The sequence below is a fragment of the Lethenteron reissneri genome, chromosome 41 (genome assembly GCF_015708825.2).
Source record: "Lethenteron reissneri isolate LAM-NWPU_2019-01 chromosome 41, ASM1570882v1, whole genome shotgun sequence".
NCBI classification, from domain to species: Eukaryota; Metazoa; Chordata; class Hyperoartia; order Petromyzontiformes; family Petromyzontidae; genus Lethenteron; species Lethenteron reissneri.
The window spans coordinates 8,011,004-8,032,259 of record NC_083819.1 but is presented as its reverse complement, the minus strand read 5'-3'; the positions used below and the strand labels follow the sequence as shown (position 1 = coordinate 8,032,259).

Genomic DNA, 21,256 nt, shown 5'->3' with positions numbered 1-21,256 from the left:
GAGAACTGCCCATGATTGAGAAATTAATAAACTTTTAAATAGTCGTCGTCGTCGTGATCTTCACCCTCTTCAAGCTGTGGGTCTGTCAGCATGTTGGCTGTCCCCTAAGGCTGTGAAGACCGGAATAAAAGAGAGAACCTCCTGCTAGTGTCTGTGAATGAGCACACTGCACACACGTAAGGGGTGTGTCTCAAGCTTAGATGGCCATGATGTAGTAGCAATGTCACGGAGGCAAAGATGCTGATATGGAGCCTCCGGGTATACCCTCGTATCTAATGTTGGTACTATTACCTCTTAGATGAGTGGTAGCACAGTGGCCATGTGGTAAGCACCTCGGATTAGCACGGTTGGCTATGTACAGTGCGAAAGAGTTCAAAATGGTACATACAAGCACGATGTAGCCGCTTACCAAATTCGTGTTTCACCTTCTGCTGACGTCAGTGACGAGTGACATCTGGACAGGCCGTCGGTCCCCCGCCCCCAATACCCCACCTCTTCACCAACCCACAATGACCAGTGCGGTGAAATATGATTAAACATCACCCGTAACCGATACTGGACGTGGAAACCTTCATGCAGCAGTGACATTTAATCGACTTAAAAGGGCCGTAAATTATTATTGAATAGATATATTGTGCTCTGATAAATTAATGTTTACAAATATAGCACTTGCATGGCTCGGTGCTATTGTAGGAAATTCAAGAGTCTTGTGAATTATACAAAAAACAGTCCAGATATGCCTCTCTTCGTCTGAGTACCGCATATTCTGTGGTCAGTGTCTGTTGGTCTTGGTGACGCGTAACGGCGGCATAGCACAAGATTTCCCAGAAAAGCTTTGCTCATCTTGCTCAGTAAATTGGGGGGTATTGTAATAGCGGAGGCTGGCACGGTACACACACACAACGTCCATTGGGTAACAACACACACACACACATGGTGTGTGCACACACTGCGAGTGCTATATTTGTAAACATTAATTTAGCAGAGCACACACCGTGTGTGTATCCGCTTCGACGGACCTCAAACGACACCGTCGGTGATCGGGCAGGCAAGCCCCATCGTGCATGCCGAGCTTCTGCTGCTGCTGCTGTACCCCGTGCTCCAACCTCAGCCTTCGTTAAAGTTTAACCAGGCTCTCCGGGCCGTACACATGCGACATATCCAAAGTCCATGCTTGAGTCGAAACTATTTATTGTTGTTGTTGCAAAGAATGGATTATTTTCAAAACTATGTTGTTTTCAAAGAGCGTACGATGGGTGCGCGTGTGTGACCAGACGGACAGGATTCGTAAAAGTGTGCGCGCAAAAACAAATGTTTACGCTCGCTTAGTTATCGGCAAGATATTTCACGAATTATCGATCAGCCGTGGCAGTTGTGTATAAAAAAAACCCAAGCCATTCCCCATCGCTGACACCAAGCCAGCTCACACGTAACTGAAAGCCCTTTGAGCAAGAGGCAAGCGACTTCCTTGTTCAGCCCACTTGCGTTCCGCCTGTGCTTCGCTCCCTTTCACTCTTAGCTGTTGCACTCCTCTAGGCTCCTCTAGGCTTTGCGAGAAAGGGAGAGAGAAAGAAAACCATGGCGTTTTACGCACCAGTCCAGAGTGATATCGTCAACCCGGTAAGTGACAGTTGTACAATCTTAATTTTGGAGCTTTCGTGACTGCAGGAATTATTCTTGTACACCCACCCCTTCGCTGCTCGCGAGTTGTGCGCTGAGTGGTTGTTATTTTTGTCTGTCCGTTTGATTTCTCCTCTAGAATTCGCTTGCGGGAGGAAGTGTTTTGTTTGATTTCTTTCTGTTTCTAAGACTTCGCAGCGATACAACAGCTTGCGTAGCTCTGCCATTGGAAGGGCATCTGTCAGTCGGGAGAGTTGCGAGTTTTTAATCCCGATGAAGCGAGTTACGGTGCCGCATAACTTTGTGGGGAAGTCAACGGACCTTGGGAAAATGAAATTTCCACCACCGTCTCAGCGCTGTAAACGAGTGATACAATCCTTACCCGATACTTGTCGAAGCTCTCCAACTAAGATTGCAATTGTTGATGCGCTCACTCTGTCCGTCCGTGTCACATCGTGAGAAGGGACTAACGTTCGCCAAGAAGATCCTACGTGCTTCAAACGTGGACGGACACACACACACCAGAGCAATTATTATTATTAAGTGCAAATATTAAATATGTTTGCCGTGACGGCTACCGGTTTGTTTCAATGTTGCTACTTGAATGGTGCATGGCCAGAATGTTGCTTTACTTAAAAGCGTTTGCTAACTCGCCGTCTGAAATGTTTTGCATTTAATTCCGCAACTTGCATTTTTTTCACTGTCGTAAGACACCTTAACGCTAAATGTTTATTAGCCGCGTAAACAAATCAAATAGTTGGCCTCCAAACGGCTAAATGAATCATTATGAAGGCAAACGCACACGCTGGAAAACGTGTTGCGGTCCAAGGTGTGATAATTAATAGTTCTCATCTGTTTAAAATAATGGTCCCGTATGGGCTTACGAAAAAAAAAAGTTGACCGTGTTTTTTTTTTTGTAAGATAAAAAATGTAACCCAGATATCTTCTTCTATAAACATATTTATATAGCAAAGATAGGCACAGTGTAGATACAAATAGGCAGAGTCATGTCAATGTCAATCGGTTTGTTTTCATCAGGTGAGGGAAATGAAGACCGGAGATTAACTTTTTTTCCAATTTCCAAATTAGCAATAACATCTACAAATGGTGTTTTTGCGCACAATCTCATTCTCAATAGAGAGTAGTGCAAGGGGGGAGACAAGCAGCGTTGCTGTCTTGTGTTTTATTACACTGGTCAACACACTTTTTCTGGCATAAGGTATTTCAACGGTGTTAAGGTAATTTTGGGGTGCTGATTCCAAATCTGGCATCAGTTTTTGTCTTTCACGTCAGGTTTTTGAGATATCAAATATTGCATTTTCAATAAAAACTGCAGAAGAAAAATATTAAATAAATGTGGATATCTACATAAAATTATATTATAAACACACTATCCAAAAAATACAGCACCATATTTTAACACTAAAGCAGTCACTGACTCGCAACAACTTGCAATCATAAGTGACAGAGTTAATTTCGGGTAAAATCAATGAAAATGGGGTATGCCGATAGCATAAATATGAGATGTGATTGAGCAAATCTGAGATCAGATTTGGAATCAGCACCCTGAAATTAGTCTAAAACAGCTGCAAAAGTCCAGGCCTGAAAAAAAAGTTTTTTTTTTTTTGACCAGTGTTGGAGACAGTTTTTTTTGTTATCAGCTTTAGCAAGTGACAGTGGCGGTAGGAACATGGGGCAGCTGCAGGAACTGTAGAAAGTTATCACTGAAGACCTACGAAGCAGAAGTGCCTCGGGCCTACAAGAACCTGAACCCGGCCCTGATGACACTGACCATCAAACCGGGCGGCTCATTGCTAGAGCAAGCGACTCACTTTTTGATAGTTTCAGTTCCTGGTTGGGGTTTGACTCAGTCCATCATCCCTCAAGGTTTGATAAAATATCATCGTTTTGTGCGAAAGTCAAACGTGTATGTGCCATGACGAGACTCGATCCCGCCGTAGAAATGTGGAATTTTCAATAGTGCCTCAGTGCTGTAAAGAGAAGATGAGCATCCCAGCAATGCTGATATGAGCAGCACATCGCTTGAACAAAGCAAGAATAAGGGGCATAAAATGAAGGTTTAAAGAAATCTAAATATACGTACTTAAACGTTCTTAAGTCGGACTTAAGGGCTACCTTTTACCACACCTCTGTCCTTCCTGCAGGCCATCCCATACGTGGGCATGATTTTCGGGGGCCTCTCCGATGGCAAGATGGTCATGATCAAGGGCATGACGCCCCATCACTCCGGAAGGTAAGATCATATCCTGGAACTTTTGAAAAATTCCTTTGAAATGCCACCCACACATATTTATTTATTTATTTCCTTTCAATTTCGATCTATTCTCTAATTAGTCTTGGCCATTCGTAGCTAGTTTTGCACAGAACGTCAACATTATCGAAATCAATTGAGTGTCCTCGTTGGCACGCATGTTCTTTTTTTTTTATAATTTGAACCGTTCAGATAGCAACCGACTTAGTGCTGCTCGTTAGCGAATCATCAACTAATGCTTTTACAGGCCACCAAACTTCAATAGTGATTACCGTTGGTACGGATATGTCAATACACACAATGGACAGGAAGGACAAGATCAATAGGCTCACATAATGTGCATGCATAATTTACGTTGACTCGTTAATACCCCCCCCCCCCCCCCCCCACTTTGCGCAAGAGCGCAGAAGCGTGGTCACCACATTTGCGCCTCTATATATAAGGAGCAAAACAGGTGGACTTCTCCAGAAATCTGGCTGTCGCCTGATGAAGCTAGTTGTAATTACTGACGAAACGTCGTACTCAGATTGCAAACGTTGTGGCTTGGCTCTCCAACACACCGGTGTGCTGTACTAATATACTACACACTATACACTACACTATACACTACTACACCATACTACACTATACACCACGATACACTACTACACTATACACTACACTATGCACTACTACACTATATACTACTACACTATACACTAGTGCTGTACTAGTATACTACACCATACACTACACTATACACTACTACACTATACACTACTATACACTACTACACTATACACTATACACTACACTATACACTACTACACTATACACTACTACACTATACACTACTACACCATACACTACTACACCATACACTACACTATACACTACTACACTATACACCACGATACACTACTACACTATACACCACGATACACTACTACACTATACACTACTACACTATACACTAGTGCTGTACTAGTATACTACACTATACACTACTATACACTACACTATACACTACACATTAGTGCTGTACTAGTGACGAATTGGCACGTTCTGTTTACGTGACAACCCTTACTAGTTGGCTGTGTCGGGTGGTGGCGGGTTTAACGACACATTTATATATTTACACGATCTAACCCCTAACAACCTCTATTATGGATGATATTGGTCGCGAAAGCCAACTACGCGTTAAACTGGCCATCTGTATTGTTGGCGATGGGGAAATTCCGATTGGAATGAATAATCGTCAATATGACAATGATGCCCTATACGTCTCCTTCCTTAAATGAGCAATGGTGCAGTACTCATCTCCATTGGCACCACTCAGCCAGCTGCGGAAATTCCACATTCCTATGGCAGGGGTCAGGCTTTCTATAAGATAACCACCAGTCTTGTTGCGATTTTTCTGCCTCGCAATTACCCACGAACCCATTGCACAGAACACATAAAGTGAAAATAATCGACCTCTTCCAAGATTGGATGCTTTTTCTGAGCATAATAATTTATTTTAATCGATTAAACGAGGGCTTTTTACGCACTGTATGCTCCGTGTTGGTTTCCCATGAAGCGGTACTCCTTTTATTCACCTGGGAGCGTTGATTGGCCGAGACGATACCTTGACCAATATTTTTTTTATTTGCAGCTTTATGGTTGTGATTCATTACGCCAGCACAGTGGCATTCAACCAGATGCGTGGATTAAACCAAGGCTAGAGCTGCAACACAGCATCACAGTGCAAGGTCACTGTGAACATTGTGCAATTGTGGACCAATCAACTTCAAGGACAGTGCATATCATTATCAGAGTTGTTTCTTTTTGTTTGCATTTTGAATGCTTGTGTTGTGGTTATTGCAAACATGATCCCTTGTATAAAGGTGTCAGTTTTGTACCAGTTGAAAGGGTAAAAACCTACTATTATATGGTGCCACTGGTAAAGGAGGTCTCATAGCGTAAATGCTTACCCCGAGCTCTCAATACTCTGATAGTGCGCTGTTTTTGAGTTGTACGCCTTTTGGCGTCATCTGGTCCAACACCAATGGAGACTAGGCTCTAAGAAAAGCTGTCTCAGGTGTGGACCAATCAACTTCAAGGACAGTGCATATCATTATCATTATCAGAGTTGTTCATTTTTGTTTGCATGTTGACTGCTTGTGTTGTGGTTATTGCAAACATGATCCCTTGTATAAAGGTGTCAGTTTTGTACCAGTTGAAAGGGTAAAACCCTACTATTAGATCCAAAAACCTGTCTTTAATCTGAACATGTTCTCAAATCCACATGCTCCTGTCTCTGTCTCTCCGTTGAATGTCAACCATGCATCTGTCCACGCTTCTTTGCGCGGATGCAGCACGGCTTAGCTTTCGCCAGACCCAGTCCACGTCGGCAAGCCGGAAGATAATTTCCCCGCGCTCGGCACACCGCATCCAGTATAACTCTGGCGACGGCCGTGGCTGCGGCCCCGTGCCGCTCACTCCAGGTCCCCTTCTCCCTCTTCGCTTGTTCAGGTTCCAGATCGACTTCCAGTGCGGGTCGGCCGTGACCCCGCGGGCCGACGTGGCCTTACACTTCAACCCGCGCTGGGACGAAGGGTCACATCAGGTGGTGTGCAACACGCTCCAGCGGCAGGCGTGGGGCAAGGAGCAGAGGGCCCACAACACCATCATTCGCGGCCAAGCCTTTGAGATCATCTTCATGGTCTCCAACCACAACTTCAAGGCAAGTCTGAAATGACTCGAAGCGGCTTCCTGCTCAAAGGAACATTTTCCAAAAATACGCTTCGAAAAAATGTGTCCACGCGCGACAAACCGGACGCGCTGCACAGGCGAGAATTTTTTTGAGTAAAGCATCACTGAACCGACGCATTGTGATAGCTAGTGTATTACCATTTACAGTCCGATGTCACTCGGCCGGTCGACGAAGGGCACCCCATACGTTTCAGTCATGAAAGTTGTTTGACTATACTTCACCGTGCTGATCAGTATAGATTAAACAAGAGTGGTGGGTGAGGGGGGGGTTAAGCAGAACAGAAACCGATATCTTTGACCACAGATGTTATCTCTCCTTGGCCAGGAATTGAACTCAGCCAGGCCGCACAGTGCAGTACGCTCACCTGTGCTTGCCTAATCCCTCGTACGACGAATGACAAAATAAAATACGAAAGAAAATATAAAAAAAGTCCTTTCCATGGTAGCATGGTTTACGGACGTGAATTTATTCAAGAATCAGTGTTTTTTGACAAAATTTGTAGGATATCATTCGTATTTTTTGTTGCATTTTGTACAGTCTTGTTCAGCTGTTAAGTATGTTTTGTCATTTTGTTGTTGTCTATTTACGCGTCTTAGAACATTTTATACTCGCTGGCTATTATTCTCTCCGATTTACAACATTTTTAGACTTTAATTAAAATGTTGATGTGGGCGCTTTGCGGCGATCCTTTTGCTAAAGGTGCGATACAAAATAAATAAATAACACACTCAATCGGCTATGTCACCGATTCACTCCGTTAGTTTTAACGTAACATTCGCATACAGCTCGCGTACATTCCTTCACAAATGCTCATAACCGATTTTTGCACACAGCGTTGGTGTACGGTGTTTTTTTCTGCAATATTTTGCTGTCTTTTCTTGGATTTTCTGTTTGCACTTAGTCACAAATTCACTTTAAGATCTTAATTATGGAGCTTTCGTGACTGCAGGAATTATTCTTTGGTTCTTTCGGTTAAGTCACGTCTAAAGATAAAATAATAAATTAAAATAAAAACATATTACGACGTTTCGATTGCAACACAAGCAATCATCATCAGGCAAAAAAAGAAGAAATAGCAACAAAAAATCTAACTAGAAAACTATAGACAGACATACAAGCAGACAGACATCACACGGACACACAGAGAGAGGACACATATCGGCACGAAGAGAGGGGTCGTTTCTGTGACGGTCCCTTAAATATAGAGAGGGGGGCAGGGACGGAGAGAGGGAGGGGGCAGAGAAAATTAGCATATCAATGAGTGGCAAAGTGCTGCTGCTGCTCTAGTAAGATGACGACGTGGCACAGCACGCAAGCTTGCAAATTAGGAGAAAGGCACACTAAAATTAAATAACCTCGCAAAATATCGAAATGTGATGTAATACAACACAGAGAGTCGGTCAACACACAATTAACGCATAGCCTGGTTGATTACGTATCTCAAAGATTGCTTAGTTAGAGTTTAAGTGTGTCCTCTCTTTGGAAGTTTCACACTTAAACTCTAACTTAGCAATCTTTGAGATACGTAATCAACCAGGCTATGCGTTAATTGTGTGTTGACCGACTCTCTGTGTTGTATTACATCACATTTCGATATTTTGCGAGGTTATTTAATTTTAGTGTGCCTTTCTCCTAATTTGCAAGCTTGCGTGCTGTGCCACGTCGTCATCTTACTAGAGCAGCAGCAGCACTTTGCCACTCATTGATATGCTAATTTTCTCTGCCTCCTCCCTCTCTCCGTCCCTGCCCCCCTCTCTATATTTAAGGGACCGTCACAGAAACGACCCCTCTCTTCGTGCCGATATGTTGTCCTCTCTCTGTGTGTCCGTGTGATGTCTGTCTGCTTGTATGTCTGTCTATAGTTTTCTAGTTAGATTTTTTGTTGCTATTTCTTCTTTTTTTGCCTGATGATGATTGCTTGTGTTGCAATCGAAACGTCGTAATATGCTTTTATTTTAATTTATCACTTTAAGATGTTTTTTGTTCATGTTTTAGTTTTTTGTTTGTTGCGGTTGCACACGATTCAAGAGCGGAATGGCTCACAGGGCTATACCTAATAAATGAACTTGAACTTGAAGCACAACAACATTGTCACGTATATAACGTGTCATTTTAAATGTTCTCTACATCGACAGAGCCCTTTCGCACCTTTCTTTGACAACGATGCGCTGTGCGTCACGGCCCGAGAGTTTGTGTTTTTTTTACGACTCGTGTTTGAAACCTGATTGCCTGGGCGGCTTGTGGTGTGACGGTGCCCGTGGATATATTTAGAGCCCACTAAACGCCCACGCGCAAAAGGTAAATATTCCTCGCACGGAGTAACGCAATCGGCGCTTTCCGTTACGACTCCGAAGAGGCGTCGTTGCAACGAGGCTATTTGTTGTAGATAAACTTTACGTCCGCGCGGTACAACTCGGCTGATGTTTTCACACTGTCCAGTAACAGGCCGTTGCGGGCTGTGGTTGCAGTTACAGTACTATGGAGCCGCTGTTGTACCCTGCAGCCAAATGAAAAGCCATTAATTATCAGTGGACAGAGAAGTGCAGGTGTGTGTGTGTGTTTGTTGAACATCTTTTGCACCGTATGTAGCCAATTGTGATAATTGGAGGTGCGGGATGGATAACAAACTAAACACAAAAAGCAGTCCTAAAGAAACTCGTTTTCAATGAAGATGTAATGTGCTTAGCTCCAGTGGCTTCCGAATATCGAAATTGTGACGTTTGACTGCCAAGTCTGCAAAATAGGTGACCGTACGTTATGGGAGTTAATTGCCAACATTATTTTGTACGTCGTGCTTCCTGGTCGATTAAACAATTACAATCCGCGATCTTAACTTTACATCATCATCCCATCATCATCATCATCCCATCATCATCATCATCATCCCATCATCATCATCATCCCATCATCATCAACTATAGTCGTTCCATTGCTGGATGAAAGCCTTCCCAAGCGCTCGCCATCTCTCGTGGTTCGAACTTGATTTGAAGCTTTCGTGACTGCAGGAGTTACTCTTTGGTTCTTTCGGTAGAGTCACGTAAAAAGAAAATAAATGTAATAATAGAATGCGACGTTTCGATTGCAATCGTCATCAGGTAGAACTCTCTCGTGGTCTAACAATGCAACGATCCGTTGAGCTCCCGCACGCCACAAAATAAAACATGCTTCGAGTAAATATACGGTCCATGATATACATGCGGAGATGAACAAAAACTAACCCCTTAAACTATTTGCTTATGGGGAGATTGAATGCCAAATATCCAGGGTGCTTCAAAATTTTTTTTTAACACTTCTGAGATTTGCAACAACGCCACAAGAAAAGTGTCGCCGGGCTTTGGAGAACACCTGGAGGGAGATTCCAGGCACGCGTTGACAACGATGGCGAAAAAGTGGAGACTCTTTTGACTTTAAATTTCGATTTAAAGCTTTCGTGACTGCAGGGATTCATTTTCTTGGTTCTTTCGGTAAAGTCACGTAGAAGGGAAGTAATAAAATATAAAAATAAAACATAATAAAATAATTCTCACGACGTTTCGGCCACAACGCAAGCAGCCGTCCTCAGGTGAAAACCAGGTCTGTCGAGGCGACAGCGACAGACCTGGTTTTCACCTGAGGACGGCTGCTTGCGTTGTGGCCGAAACGTCGTGAGAATTATTTTATTATGTTTTATTTTTATTATTTTATTACTTCCCTTCTACGTGACTTTACCGAAAGAACCAAGAAGATGAATTCTTTGACTTTTTGAAGTTATTAACATTACATTTGTTTTCACTTTACAGTGTATTATCCGTTCTTTTTCCACTAAAATCCGTAGTCCTATATAGTGTTAACATGTTTTTGAAGCACCCTGTATTATTTAATAGGTCATAAATTAATTGCGCAGTTCATTTAATCCTACCATGGCTTTGCTCCTCGCAATCACCAACCCACGTGGATACCAGAGTGGTGAAGTATGGCCAAATAACTCCCAGAGTCCACGTAGTATGGGGACGCCTTCATCCAGCAGTAGACTGGAGAATGGGGATGTACACGTCCGCTGTACATACCAGCAGAGGCCACTTGCGATGACAGGGGAAGCCGACTGCGACGTCACTGTTTGACATTCCTAGCAAACCAGCGTAACCATTTTGCCACGTACGACCTGCTTAAAACTGGATCTTCTCGGAATCCAGTTCACACGAGCCGAAATGGTGGACTTCTGTGTTTCTCAATCACCGGAGGTGTACACAGCGTAATTGTAGAACTCTATTTTGGATGGAGAAGATGATGAAAGTGGATGGATTTGCTGTGGTGCGTGGTGAAGACTGGAGATTGGGCAAACTGGCTCCGACCTTTGCCTAAACGAGATAAGAGGCGGACAAAGGTCGCGCCAGTCGTTACATTTTTTTTTTACAATCGCTGACGGGATAGAGGGGCAGCTCTGCAATGGCTCGCTGACTCTACTGCTGGCAGAAGGGCCTCCGCAATATGGAGCTCCGGGGAACCCCCCAATTGACGGAATTTTGGCCTACTTTTCCATACTGGTCAAGAATCTTATAAGAGTTGGGAGTACCCACTTTTGACCCCACCACACACACACACGTGACCTGCCAATTGACTAAACTGGATTGTAACCATTTACAGGGACTCCTCTACTTACGAATGAGTTAGGTTCCAGAGGTCTGTTCGTAAGTCGATTTGTTCTAAAGTCCATCTTTACTCCGTTCAATTCCAAACGTGTTGTGCGGCATGTATACTAAAAGCAGGGAATGGCTTTCAAAGTTGTATAATCTCCTGTAGACGTCGATGCCACTGGTTCATCATGTTCTGCAGATGTAGATGCCACCACTGCCATCTATTGCGCGGAGGTTGAACTTACGACTCTCGGTCTGAACGGCAACTGGACATACGGACAAGTGTGTTCGTATCTCTGAAAGTTCGTAAGTTGAATGTTCGTAAGTAGAGGAGTCACTGTATATTGCTGGGTGGACATAGAGCCGGGGCTTCATGAGAAACCCACCCATTGTTTCAACTACCGCCCAGGGAGATCAATGCAAACGGGCGACCGAATAATAACAATAATGGTGAAGCAGTGGTGTGTCCTGTAGGTGGCACCATCGGCTCTGGTCATGATGCCATCTTGATCTTGCGTGCTGTGCCAGGTGGCAGTGAACGGGTCCCACTTCATGGAGTACCCGCACCGCATCCACTTTGCCAGCGTGGACACCCTGAGCATCGCGGGCACCGTCAACGTCTACTCCATCTCCTTCACCCAAAACCAGGTGCGTCCACCAGGGCCAGGTTTATCTTTTATCTGCCTCCCCGAGCCAATCATAAAAATTTGCCCCAACAGCACGTGTAAGCTTTCGCAGGAATCTTTGTCAACATTGTACTGTATACTAAACACACACACACACATATCTACAATACGTGCTGCATGCTTACTATGTCAATGGTGTTTCACCAGGTTTCTTTTTTCTTTTTCAGATGATCCCTCAACCTTTTCCACCAACGTATCCACCGACACAGATGATGCCCCCTCAATTCATGCCAGCGCAGCCTCCACCATACCCAGGTGGACTGGTGGGTGTCCCCATGACCTCTCGCACGCACTGATCATAGCGCGGTGAGCAATCTAAGCTGCCCAGTCTGATTGCGTTCTTTGTCTCCAGTCGATTGATCATATTGTGTGTGTGTCTGCCTTATTCAGATGACCTTGGCCGTGAACCCAGTAAGTAACTTGTCTGTACATTAATTAAACATCTATCACATTAAATGTTATTTAAATTGTAATTAATTCGCTGCATTTTCTGGGTTTTAGGATTGACCTTTTCACCCTGTATTTAAACCAAAAGTTGGAGACAAGTCTTATACTCTGGTTGGCATCAAACAACATTACTAGAACTTTATTAACGCCAGATACACCTGTGGGGTGCGTCTTACTTTCCAGTCCGTCTTATAATACAGATGACATGGTATATTTGGGGGCAGTGGTGGTGTAGTGGTTTTCGCGCTGGGCTCTGAATCCGGCTACCTGAGATTGTTTCCTGATAACAGATAACATCAGGTCATGGTCCCATTCACCCCTTCACCAACCCGCATTGACCAGCGTGGTGATGTATGGCCAAACAGCCCTCACGGCACGAGGCCTTCATTATAACCCGTTGTTATTCTCAATACCTTCAAAAGGGGTTCCTCATTAGATCGTTTCAATGTGTCATTAGTTCAAAGTGAAATTCATAAAATCAGTAGCCATATCTTGATTTGAGGCTTTCGTGACTGCAGGAATCCATACTCTTTGGTTCTTTCGGTAAAGTCACGTAGCCATAACCAGTCACACCAGTCCAGTGGGGATTAGTCTCACAACAACTGCGTAATCTGTCTGCGGACCACTCACCCTGCCTCGAGAACGCTGGTTGCAGGCGTGCGTACCACCACACCTGGCAAAATTCATTCTTGGAGGAAAGATTGCATCGGATGTTTTCAATTTTCTAGCAAAATAAATGAAGTAAGGAGTTGCAGAGTTCACTCGTCGGGGATTGTGGCGACCGCACGGAAGATTTAAGAAGGCGCTCGGAAAATTTAAAAAGACCACGTGGGCTACGCTTCTTTGTCTGCGAGGAGTAAACATGTAATTTGGCTCTGCGCAGAGCGTCCTGCTAATCCAGCAGGTGGAGCTTGTAAGCCTCGTCAGTAGGAGCAAGACCAGTGGACCTCGATGTATACTCTAGACCAGGGGTCCTCAAACTACGGCCCGCGGGCCACATGCGGCCCGCCGAGGACATTTATCCGGCCCATGGTCACTAATTGGGCTGCGCTTGTGAGCAATAATTGGGCTGCGCTGGTGAGCACTAATTGGGCTGCGCTGGTGAGCACTAATTGGGCTGCGCTGGTGAGCACTAATTGGGCTGCGGTGGTGAGCACTAATTGGGCTGCGCTGGTGAGCACTCATTGGGCTGCGGTGGTGGGCACTGATTGGGCTGCGGTGGCGAGCACTGATTTGGCTGCGCTGGTGAGTACTGATTGAGCTGCGGCGGTGGGCACTCATTGGGCTGCGCTGGTGAATGGTTCAATGGGCCAATTGACTGGACTTGCCCCCCAGGCCTAAGGCTGCCAGCCCTCCCCTGGCTGCGCTTGACTGGCTCTCCCTCCCTCAGCTCCCTCACTTGCCCCTCGGCTCCACTTCCAGTGATATTCCTGTGTGCTGGGGATGTACTGCGATCTGTGAACAAAACTGCAGGTGTAATTAACTTTTTAATGGCACCCGCACCAGTGTGAGCCTGGGGTAAAAGCGGAGTTCCCCCAATCAGACTGCATTGATGGGCAGTGCAGTCTGTATGTTTCTGTGTGGGCAAAGTTATTGCTGGTATATTGTTTTTGTAGCGTTGTATATATATTGGTATTTTACTAATAGCAATTTTGACTCCCTAGGAAACAATGATGTCAAGAAAGAGAAAAATTGACTCGGAGTGTAGGATATTCAAAGAACAGTGGACTTATGATTACTTTTTCATGCAGTACAAGGAAAGAGCTGTGTGTCTGATATGCCAGAATATAGTGTCTGTGTTCAAAGAATACAATTTACGTCGACACTATGAAACTCAACATAAAGATAAATGATTGTTTGGTCGGAGAAGTGAGAAAAGATAAAATATTAAAACTGAAAAATACATTAACAACTCAGCAAAATACTTTTGTGAAGCAGAAGCAGATAAATATTTCATCACTGCGAGCAAGTTTTCAAGTTGCCAAGCTAATAGCGTGCACTGGCAGACCATTCGTGGAGGGAGAATTTGTTAAAGAATGCCTTCTTTCTGTTGCCAAAAAGATGTGTCCAGAGAAGGCCGATTTATTTAGTACAGTGAGTCTTTCAGGACCTACAATTACACGGAGGATTGAAGAAATGGGAGACAATTTGCATCAGCATTTGCAAAACTCCACAAAAAAACTTTACTATTTTTCCTTGGCACTCGACGAAAGCTATGATGTTCGTGATTCTGCACAACTTCTAATTTTTATTCGTGGGACGAATGACTATTTCGAAGTCACAGAAGAGCTTTCTGCACTGCAAAGCATCAAAGGAACAACTACAGGAGAGGATATCTATGAAAAATTTGCCAAACTGTGAATGGTTTGGAGCTGAACTGGGCTAAACTAGCCAGTGTGACAACTGATGGTGCTCCTAGCATGGTGGGGTCTAAGAAAGGAGTAATTGCTCGCATTAACCAAGAGATGGACAAACATAACAATTCTCATACAATAGCCATACACTGCCTCATCCACCAACAAGCGATGTGTAGTAAATTACTGAAGTGGGACTCTGTTATGAAAATTGTGGTATCTTGTGTTAACTTCATTAGAGCTCATGCACTAAACCACAGACAATTTCAGGAATTTCTGTCTGAACTAAATTTTGACTATGAAGATGTTCTGTACCACACAGAAGTCCGTTGGCTGAGTCGAGGGAGAGTTTTGAAACGTTTCTATGACTTACTTCCACAGATTACAGCTTTTCTGCTTTAAAAAAACAAAGAAGTACCAGAGCTCAATGATGCAGAATGGAAATGGCATCTTGCCTTTCTGACAGATGTAACAGAGCTACTCAACAGTTTCAATGTGCAACTTCAAGGAAAGGGGAAGCTCATCTGTGATATGCAATCACATGTCAAAGCATTTGAAGTAAAATTAGGCCTCCTCATCAAACAAGTTAAGGAGGAAAACTTCTGCCATCTCCCCACAACTCAAAATCTGTTAGCGGAAAAACCATTGGTTGCAATTCCCAAACAAAACATGTGTGGATTCACTGGAAAAATTGCAAAAGGAGTTCCAATTTAGATTTAAAGAGCTTCATCTCCATGAACAGGACATACAGCTTTTCCGTAACCCATTTTCTATTGACATTGAAAATGTGGATACAATTTACCAAATGGAACTGGCTGAACTGCAGAATTGTGACTGAAAGACGCATTCAAGTCAAGCAGCCTTCATAATTTCTATGCATCTCTCCCCTCTGAGACATATCCTCATCTCAGGAACCATGCACTCAAAATGGCAACCATCTTTGGCAGCACTTATGTCTGTGAACAGACTTTTTCCAGAATGAAACATTTGAAATCTCCAACCAGATCTAGACTAACGGATGCACACTTGCATCACTTGTTACGACTAGCAGTGACAAATATGGAACCGGACATTGACCATCTCATTAGCCAAAAGCAGGCCCATAGTTCCCATTGAAATACTGGCAAGTATGTTGATTTAACTTTACTTGTTCTTCATTTTAAATATTGTATTTGTTCCCGTTTTGCTTCTTCACTTCAAAATAAGATATATGCAGTGTGCATAGGAATTTGTTCATAGTTTTTTTTTTTTTTTACTATAGTCCGGCCCTCCAACGGTCTGAGGGACAGTGAACTGGCCCACTGTTTAAAAAGTTTGAGGACCCCTGCTCTAGACGACGCACCACAGTCTTCAGAGCCCCAAGACGATCATTAAACAAGGGACAGGAATATTTTAGCAACGCCACCTGTGATCTAAGTGGTGCAAGGCCATCGATGATGGTTTCTTTGCTTTTGTAGAAGGGAGGTAAACCCATTGGACCGAGCCACAACCGTCCAATGAACCAAGAAACTTGGCTTTGACAGGGCATGTGGGAGCATCGACCTAAATATTAAAGTTTCCAACAAACATTAATTTGTTGATATGATTTACCAGGCAGTGCCGTACAGCTGTGACATCCCTGGAGGATTATACACCGGACGCATCATCATCATGAATGGAGTGGTCAGCCCCAAAGCTCACCGGTGAGGGCTTGGGACTGGAGAGACCTCCTGAGATGAGTTATACACTCTGAGTTATACAGTCTGGGTCACTGCCAGCGGTGGCTCATGGATCCAGGTGCAGGAGGCCACAAACTTCACCCTGGATGTCTCACATAGAGACCCATATACACATACAGAGACCCATATAAACACACAGATACCCATAGAATCACACAGAGACCCATAGACACACACAGAGACCCAAAGACTCACACAGAGACCCATATACACACAGAGACCCATACACACACAGAAAGACCCATAAACTCACACAGAGACACATAGACACACACAGAGACCCATAGACACACACATAAACCCATAGACACACACAGAGACCCACAGACTCGCACAGAATTCCCCAAAGAAAGTGGAATACGATGGCAGTGGTTCTGGCAAGCGCTTTGTCCACCAGAGTGGCGCCTGCAGTTCACGCAGCTTCACATGAGGTGCGTGGCTTCTCAACCACAGTATACACACTGCTACTGCTTTCAAGGGAAAGATAAATGTGTTATTACTGGTAATTAATTCAGCACAGGGAGTTGAATGGTTGTAATAGCAACACCATTTAACGTGATACAATAATGTGTTTTTATGTTCATCAGTTTAATTCTTAAAGTTTTTTGTTATTATCTTACATTCACTTGTTTCCATTAATTTACAAAAGGTTTCATTACGAGCTGTCATTCATTTACAGTACTTGAAACAACGTAAAATTGGCTGAGAGGATCAAAGTGGTGAGTCGGCTCTGCTGAGATCCTGGGTTTGAATCCAGACACCCACCTGTGAATTAGCCAGGTTCCCGCATGCAGTGAGTTCATGGATGCACAAAAAAACCCATTGCATAAAATTCGATTTTGCACTTCATTTGGCAAAATTCCAACTCTGATGATTAAAGCTGTCAGTGTGACTGTCATGCAATGAACATCTCACAGGGAGCTCTGTGATATCCACTTCCATGGGCTGTTCTTTAACACAAAGGGTTGCACTGCCATGAGAGATGCGAATGGATTCTTCGTCTTATCGCGTGACGCTGAAACTACAAATGGATTAAAATTTGGAGAATATGGCCAAATAACGTTTAAACAAAAATAGGGCATTAAACCTACTCTTAGGTTTTTTTTAGTAAAGTCACGTAGGTAAAAATAAATAATAAAAGTAGAAATAATATAAATAATAATAGAAATAAAATTGTAAATCACTTCATACAGTACATTTAGCTGTGACGGTCCCACCTGATGACGGAGACTTGTGTTGCCTCCGAAACATCGTGATTTCTAAGTTTATTTCTATTATTTTTATTTTTTTATTTTTACCTACGTGACTTTACCGACAAAACCTAAGAGTATGAATCCTTGCAGTCATGAAAGCTTCAAATCTAGGCATAGAACCTGTTGTGAATACATTTCCCAAAACCCCTTCTGATAGTGGACATCCTGTTGTTGACCCGTTTGCTGTGCGCCACTCGCCTCTCGCTCCAGGTTCACCGTCAACCTCCAAATCACGGGTGGCCACGTCCTCCTGCACCTCAACCCTCGCTTCGACGAGCACGTCTTCGTGAGGAACTCCCATCTAAATAAGTCGTGGGGTCCCGAGGAACGCCAGGTGCCCTTCTTCCCCTTCAATAGAGGACAGGGCTTCCAGGTAAGGTCGTGGTTGTCCCAAGCGGCAAATCCAGCTCAAAATTTACTTTCTCTACCCTGACATTTGCTAGTCCATGGGTTCAATCTGAATTTGTGTGCCTATGTGTGTTCTATCTCTATGTATCTCTGTGATATCTGTCTGCTTATATGTCTGTCTATAGTTTTCTGGTTAGATTGTTGTTGCTATTTCATTTATACCTGATGATGATTGCTTGCGTTGCAATCGAAACGTCGTATGCTATTATTTTTTATTTTTTATTTTTTTTATACGTGACTTTACCGAAAGAACCAAAGAGTAAGTCCGTGGGTTGGTAGGTTAACTTGCACCTGAGGTTAACTCTTAAGTTAAAAACAACAAACTTGGCGCTGACCACAAATATATGTCCGTTTGTCAGATGCACGTACTGCATGTAAGAGAACACAAACAGAACGCCATTTTGCCTTCACATCTAAACATTGCCGATAGATTTGGAGGATCACCTCTGAGTGTATTCAATCCTGTCACTTCACTGTTCACACCTCCCATGCTCGATGCGTCATTGTTATTCCCCTTTTTTTGTTATTTTAGTTCTAGTTGTGTAAATGTGAAGTACGAATCGTGTAGAGCTATAAATCAAAAATTGGACAAAACTTGTAATTGCACAAATTATTCAAGTGGTACCACGTCGACAGGAGTTCACAAGCACCAAGAACATGAACTTCAATAGCACATGCGCTAATGGCCATTTCCCGAAACGACACCAATTGTTATTTTTTTCCATTTTAAGACCGAAGTGTAATTTCAGCACATTTTAGTATGACATAGCAATGCGATGGCTGAATTGAAAAACCTCCTATAGGGTTTACCATACTGCTACAGCAAGATTATTACAGCATAGTATTTAACCATTGTAAGGCTGCGTGTTTATTTATTGAGGTTGGGGAGAGGGTCAGGTGGGATGGGGGGGGCTGCTCAAAATCCGAGGCCCCGGGGGGGCTGCGATGTTAATCAGGACCCTGACCGCGTGATGTCCTGCAGATGAATATCCAGTGCGACCCGACCGATTACAAGGTGTCCATCAACGGGCAGCACCTCTTCTCCTACAATCATCGCATGTCGCCCGTGGGGAGGGCCGTGAAGCTGGAGGTATCTGGGGACGTGACCCTCACCAATGTCCAGCTGCAGTAAGCGCAGCACGATCGCTCGCCGCACGGCGGAGGGAAGCCCTCCGCGAGGAATCGTTTGGCCGTGTCGCCAAACCCCGGCCCACCCCTCCCCTGATGTTGATTTTTAGTCGTTGAAAATGTGTGCCAGTCAGCTGATTGCTCGTGAAGCAAAGGTAGTAAGTAGTACAATGATGAGCAACACTCCAAAAGACGGATTTTTGTGCTCCAACTGTCGAGTAGACACGTTTGCTTGAGAGGGCGTGATATAATCTGTAGAGCATGCTTTTTTTAAATACAGTGATTGTGATGATTTTCTATGGATGACTGAATTAAACAATACTTTTAAAATGTTGTTCTGCTACTGATTTATTGAAAAACCTTTGTGTCATAATCTCTGAACCCGAGCCTGGTTCCATCTCCTCTCGCATGGCGGGGCCAGAGTAGAGCTGTCACGTGGGGTGGTCGGGGGGCACCAGAGACAAAGATCCCCCGTGTAGCCTTGACAGATTGTTGGGGCAAGTGCTGTTAGCGAGCACCTATGAAGACCGGCACGGCAAACGAGGGGGTTTGGTGGCCAGCACCACGCCCGATTGCCCTTCTCTCCCCAGTAGCGATGTTTATACACCGCACCAGGCACTCATTTGAGGCTGAGTCGATCTAGGGGAGGCCCAGGAACCGGTTCGGATAATCGTCACTGGTGTTGGCCGTGAGCGGGATTCGAACTCGGGTGGCGGGGTTTGTGGCGAGCCTCTTCTTATTCCACGCGGCTGCTGGAGACGCAGAGCAACAAACGACACATTCAAATAATAATTGTTTTTGTACCCTTTGATCTGGCAACAAAACTGACACCTTTTTTTACAAGGCGTCATGTTTGCATTGACCACAAAACCTGCGGTCGGAATGCAAACAAAAAACACAGCTCTGATAATGTATGCACTGTCCTTGAAGTTGATTGGTCCACACCCGAGACAGCTTTTCTTAGAGCCTAGTCTCACATGGCGTCATCTGGTCCAACACCATGTGAGACTAGGCTCTAAGGAAATCTGTCTCGGGTGTGGACCAATCAACGTCAAGGACAGTGCATACATTATCAGAGTTACGTTTTTTGTTTGTATTACGACTGCAGGAATTGTGGTCAATGCAAACAATACTCCTTGTAAAAAAGGTGTCAGTTTTGTTGCCAGATAAAAGGGTAAAAAAAACAATTATAACAATTATCATATTTTGCTACTGGCAAAGGAGGTTCCAATGGTGACAGTTTCACATTTGAGGTGGCCAAGCGAGCTCACCGCGTCAGGACTAGCGGAGTGTCGTACATTGCTGTGATTTCTTCTCCTCGTGCGTGGAACGGCGGGCCTTGTACCCTGCGATCATTCCCTGTGCTCGGCCAGTTCGCTGCGATGTCTCCATCGGAACACTTTTCGAACCAGCCACGAGGCGTCGCTGTTGTAAAGGACTTTTACTTTGCGTCACGCTGAACATTTTGGCTCGCACTTTTGCGATGATAGGTCGGTATGACTGCTGTGCGCGACTTTGCTGTTACTCGTTATAATGTAGCGCACTGGTTCGCGAAATGTGTTTCCAATGAAGCCTTGTGTTCAGCTCAAAGTCTGTGATTGTCAGTAGTGCATTACTGTACTGGGAAAATCAGAGAATATGATTCCAAAGCTTCGATCGAATTATGAAGCTTTATTGCATATCTGTCAAACCCTTATCAGTGCCTACCATACTAGAGACCAATTCAGACCTTGTTGGTCACCCCGTGCCATTATAAATCTCGGCGTTCATCCCATAATGTCCCATCACAAGGGAGAAACACAAACGAATAAACAAAAAACGAATTCTGCCCCTATTGAAACGGCTTGTACGCCGTATGGACCTGCAAACTCAATTTCCCTGTACAAGAATGCGGGTAACTCGTATGGATTGACAGGTGTGTTATTGAGGCACATTCATCATCATTGGCCGTGGTCTATCCACTGCAGGATGTAGGCCGCCGCTAATCCGTCATCTGGCGCCGTCTTCCAATGCAGCAATCCGT

The 21,256-nt window shown here is 44.2% G+C and overlaps 1 protein-coding gene across 1 annotated transcript; it reads left to right on the top strand.

The window, feature by feature from the left end:
- Positions 1–1,199: 1,199 nt before the first annotated feature.
- LOC133352576 (galectin-9B-like) lies at positions 1,200–19,563 on the top strand. Its single transcript, XM_061568306.1, has 9 exons — positions 1,200–1,620; positions 3,786–3,874; positions 6,386–6,596; positions 11,768–11,887; positions 12,093–12,188; positions 12,316–12,336; positions 16,320–16,408; positions 17,908–18,070; positions 19,088–19,563. The coding sequence occupies exons 1-9, from the start codon at positions 1,579–1,581 to the stop codon at positions 19,235–19,237; spliced, it is 981 nt and encodes a 326-aa protein (XP_061424290.1). The 5' UTR covers positions 1,200–1,578; the 3' UTR covers positions 19,238–19,563.
- Positions 19,564–21,256: the final 1,693 nt, after the last annotated feature.